At 53.9% G+C, this 4230-nt stretch overlaps 1 protein-coding gene across 1 annotated transcript; it reads left to right on the plus strand.

Moving 5' to 3' along the window:
* The first annotated feature begins 254 nt into the window (after positions 1-254).
* Positions 255-3523, plus strand: LOC124236174 (granzyme B-like). The gene is made up of 5 exons (XM_046654936.1): positions 255-309; positions 1452-1599; positions 2133-2268; positions 2474-2734; positions 3380-3523. Exons 1-5 carry the CDS (start codon positions 255-257, stop codon positions 3521-3523), a joined length of 744 nt encoding a protein of 247 aa, XP_046510892.1.
* Positions 3524-4230: the final 707 nt, after the last annotated feature.

Genomic DNA, 4230 nt, shown 5'->3' on the forward strand with positions numbered 1-4230 from the left:
CTTTATTATTCTTTGTTCTGGCTTTCACCTTGTGACTCAGCACTAGGAGTGCAAGTGTGGTGACAGGGCTACTGTCACCTATCCCAAGCCAGAGAACTTCGACAAACTACCTACCAGATGGCGCAGGAAAACCAGAAGCACACTTCTAGGAGGTCTGTGAGGTCCTGAGCCACACCCCTGCCTTCCCCTCCTGGGCTGTGTGTCTGGAAGGAAGAAACACCAGCAGCTCAGACCTGGGCAGAACTTCAGGGAAGATGCAGCCACTCCTGCTCTTGTTGGCCTTTCCTCTGCCTCCTGAGGCTGGGACAGGTGAGTGACCATCCCCATTCCAGAGGCTCCAGCCCATCTCACAAAACCTTCTAGACTCCTGACCCTTCCACCCAGCACAGTCACAGATTTCCCTCAATTTCAGACCAAGAGTTTTCTAGAACTCAGCTGCCATCCTAAACTTAGACTAACACATGTAACAGATGTTACACAGACACTCATCAAGGATAGCATGAAGAAAGGGTATTCACTAAAAGATTTAGCTTGTGAAACTCTCTCTTATCAACTGGAAAGCGGGCTGTTCACAGAAAGGCATTTGGCAGAGGAAATGGCCATACAAAAGATAAGTAATTAAAATTCTTCGCTCCAACTCAGGAAAGGGAAGTTCAGACAGTCTGGTTGCAGTCGTGGGACCTGTCCCTGGACCCAGCTAAAGAAGCAGTTTCACTTCTCGGTGCCCTCAGCCCGTCACCCCTGCCCAGGTGAGGAGCCCAGGGAACAGTTCATCTCAGAAAGAACTAGGTGACTGCATGCAGGGCTCCCCTGTTGCCTTGGCTCACAAGAGGCACAAGGACGCCACTTTCCACTACACCTCCCCCAACTTCCCAAGCCATAGGCTGCTCCACACAGGGCCCTCCCCCCATGATGATGACCTTCAATCCCACAAGAATGATCCCCACCAAACCTCAGCAGAAAGCTAACTGAAGGCCATTCATTCACACAGTCAAAAAATGTTTACTGAGATCCTAGGTTGGGTTAGACCCTATGACATGAGGATTTCAGAAAACCCAACACCATAAGCTCATGGACAGGTTGTTAGATACGGGCACCAGTCGAGATGTTAGCAGAGGCTCAGAAGGGTTGGGAGACTAACTGAGACAGAAGGCATCAGGGCAGCCCCGTCCACAATCCCCTGGGCTCCACCATCGTGAAGACACCTCTTACCTCCTCCATGAATGGTCTGAAGCAGAACTGGGACAACAAGCACTGTGCTCCCTTTTAACACAGGGGGTTCTGGGGCTTGACATTCAGAAAAGTTTAATCTGCTGCAAGGAGGACCTGGGAGGACTGTCCCCAGTGTCAGCAGGGCACTGTAGACCCCACCCTCAATCACTACCTTCCAGAGCCTTCCCTCCTGACCACAGCTGCTTCCAGAAAGCCCATCTTCCAGTTTTTTCTTCCAGGAATCATCACTGGAGGACATGAGGCCAGGTCCCACTCCCGCCCCTACATGGCCTTGGTTAGGTTTCTGATTGAAAAGAAGACCGTGAAATGTGGAGGTGTCCTCACAAGAAAGTACTTTATTTTGATGGCAGGTCGCTGCTGGGGAAAGTGAGGGGCCGCAGACAACTGACACCTCCTGAGACCCCTACAGGGACCCCTGTCCTCTGCCCAGGGGCTACAGCCCAGGGTAGCTGTCCTGGCTCCTGGTAACTCAGGGCCATGAGAGCTCTTGAGAGGGGCCATCTGAGAGCATGACTGGGTGATGGAAAGTGAGAAACAGGACAGGTAAGCTTTGGCATCAGAGGGTCAGAGATGAGAGCAAGTGGCCCAGTTGAGAAGAGAGACCACACTGGCCAAATAAAGCAGCTCTGGAGGAGGAAAATACGTATTACAGTCAAAATGCAAACTCAGAGTCCTTTCACAATACTGCCTGAGGGCAAGAGAAAGCTTCCAGAATCTCTGCTCTCAGTGTCATTGAGAAGCACAGGGCACAGTGTCCCTAAGCACTGGGCCCTTTTGTTGTCTCAATCTACCCTAGCTGCAGCCCTGCCCTTCCCAGGCTGTCACCTACCCTTCATGGCTCCAGGGCTGGATCTCCTGTGACTCCATGCCCCCTCATCCCCACTGTACTTTCTGTGAAGCTCAATCAATGTTACCCTGGGGGCCCACAACATTAAGAAGCAGGAGAGGACCCAGGACGTCATCCCTGTGAAAGAAGCCATCCGCGACCCAGACTTTTGTCGTTTGAAATTCTCCAACAACATCATGTTACTAATGGTAAGGGAACCTCCCCGCTGCTCTTGCTGTCCTGGGTCCACATTATTTCCCCTCCCAATGGGACCTGTCCCTTCCCTCCTTCCCATCCTGGCCACCAGACTAGTCCCAGTGGCTCAGGGGGGAAGGAAGTCAGTTCATCCCCATCACGGTGTCCAGGCCCAAGAGGCCAGTGGCTGAGCTAGGCCTTGTTGCCTCTTCCCATCAGCTGGAGAGAAAGACCAAGCTGACTGCAGCTGTGTGGCCCCTCCGCCTGCCCTGGTCCAAGGCCCAGGTGAGGCCCAGACAGGTGTGCAGTGTGGCGGGATGGGGGAAAGTCACCCCAATGGGCAGCTTCTCAGACACACTGCAGGAGGTGGAGCTGACTGCGCAGCAGGACAGGGAGCGTGAATCCTACTTACACAATTATCACAACAGTACCACTCAGCTGTGCGTGGGGAACCCAAAGGAAAAGAAGTCTTCCTTTACGGTGAGACTGGGCATCTTCCTAGCTGGGCTCTGGGGAGCGGGGTGTTTGGGGATCTGGAGACCCAAGCAGCAGGGACTTCTTTACCCCCTAGACTCTGATCTTTCTCCTGGGAAGAGAAGGGAGGAGCAACCAGAGTGTGGAGTCACAGGCCTTCTGGGAGCCTACCAGGGGCCTGAGATGCATCCAAGATGGTGCTCCATCCGGATGATGAATTTGCAACACTCTGCCTCACGCTGGGCACAGGTGTTAGAAAACTGCTCCCTGGGTGTGCAGCAGTCAAATCAGGTGGCTCCTCAGAGCTGGCTCCCATCTTGGTTAAATGGCTTACCTTCCGTGCTGAGTGTCATCCTCACCTGCCTGCTTTCCTGTCCTTAAACGTTAGACCAAAGCACAGTCCCACAGCGCCCTCATAGGAGAGGATCCGGGACCTGGGGGAAGAGAGGGAGCCACCCCCTGAGAGAAATAAAGCCGTGACAATGTCCAGGGTCAGGACTGGGCAGCTGAGGGGCCCACAAGGACCTGCCCTGCCCTCTGATCTCCCACATGGAGGCCACTCCAAGGAGCCTTCTCTCACAGGGCACTTGGGATGCAGGTGGGCAGGACCTACAGAACACGGGCTCAGTCCTCCCTGTTCTCTGTCCACAGGGGGACTTTGGGGGCCCTCTCATCTGTAAGAAGGTGATCCAGGGCATTTCCTGCTATGGACTAGATAACAGGACTCCTCCACGGGCCTTCACCAAAGTCTCCAGTTTCCTGCCCTGGATAAAGAAAACCATGAAATGTCTCTAACTGTTCAAATCAGGCCATCTTCTCTGGAGCTGATCCAGAATGAACCAAGAACTAAATAAGTGTCTCTTAGTTGAGCAACAAAGCCTGGTTTCTTGTTTATTCCTTGACCCTCATACACAGGCACCACCTCTGTGCTTAGAAGGCCAATGGCACAAATCTGCTGTTTTCTGCTTCTTCCTCTTCCCCCTCCCAACACCACCTCCCCCAAACCTCATTCAAAGCTGTTGCCCAGCTCCTTCTGACCCTCACCTTTCTCTGGGCCTGCCCTTCTGCCAGGGCTGCAGCTGAGCACCATCGGGAGAAAACAGGAACCTCTCTGGTCCTGGGGCTCAGGGTGAACTTCTTACCTCCTTCCCTGTGTTATATGGCAGAGAGGAAGGGGGATGACACCATGGGTCCCGGACACCAAGCAGGCAAGCCTGGCGCTGCGGTTCAACGGCATAGCCCCTGCACTGGGGAGGGGATAAGCTACCTGAGCAGGACATTTCTCTCCCACAGCCAGGGAGATGCTGCGGAGTGGGAGTGGGTCTCTGGAGAAGCTCCTCGATCTCACCCAGTCTGAGTTTCCTCCATGCCCTCCTGTGATCTTGGGGCCCAGCTTGGCCTCCAGTTTCCTGGCTGCCCCTTCTTCTCCATCCCTGCTTTTCACTGAGAGTTCTGAGAGTCCACCAACATTGTCCCCTCCATAAACCCTGATCTGAGCTGGC

The sequence above is a fragment of the Equus quagga genome, chromosome 2 (assembly GCF_021613505.1).
Source record: "Equus quagga isolate Etosha38 chromosome 2, UCLA_HA_Equagga_1.0, whole genome shotgun sequence".
In the NCBI taxonomy this organism is placed as follows: domain Eukaryota; kingdom Metazoa; phylum Chordata; class Mammalia; order Perissodactyla; family Equidae; genus Equus; species Equus quagga.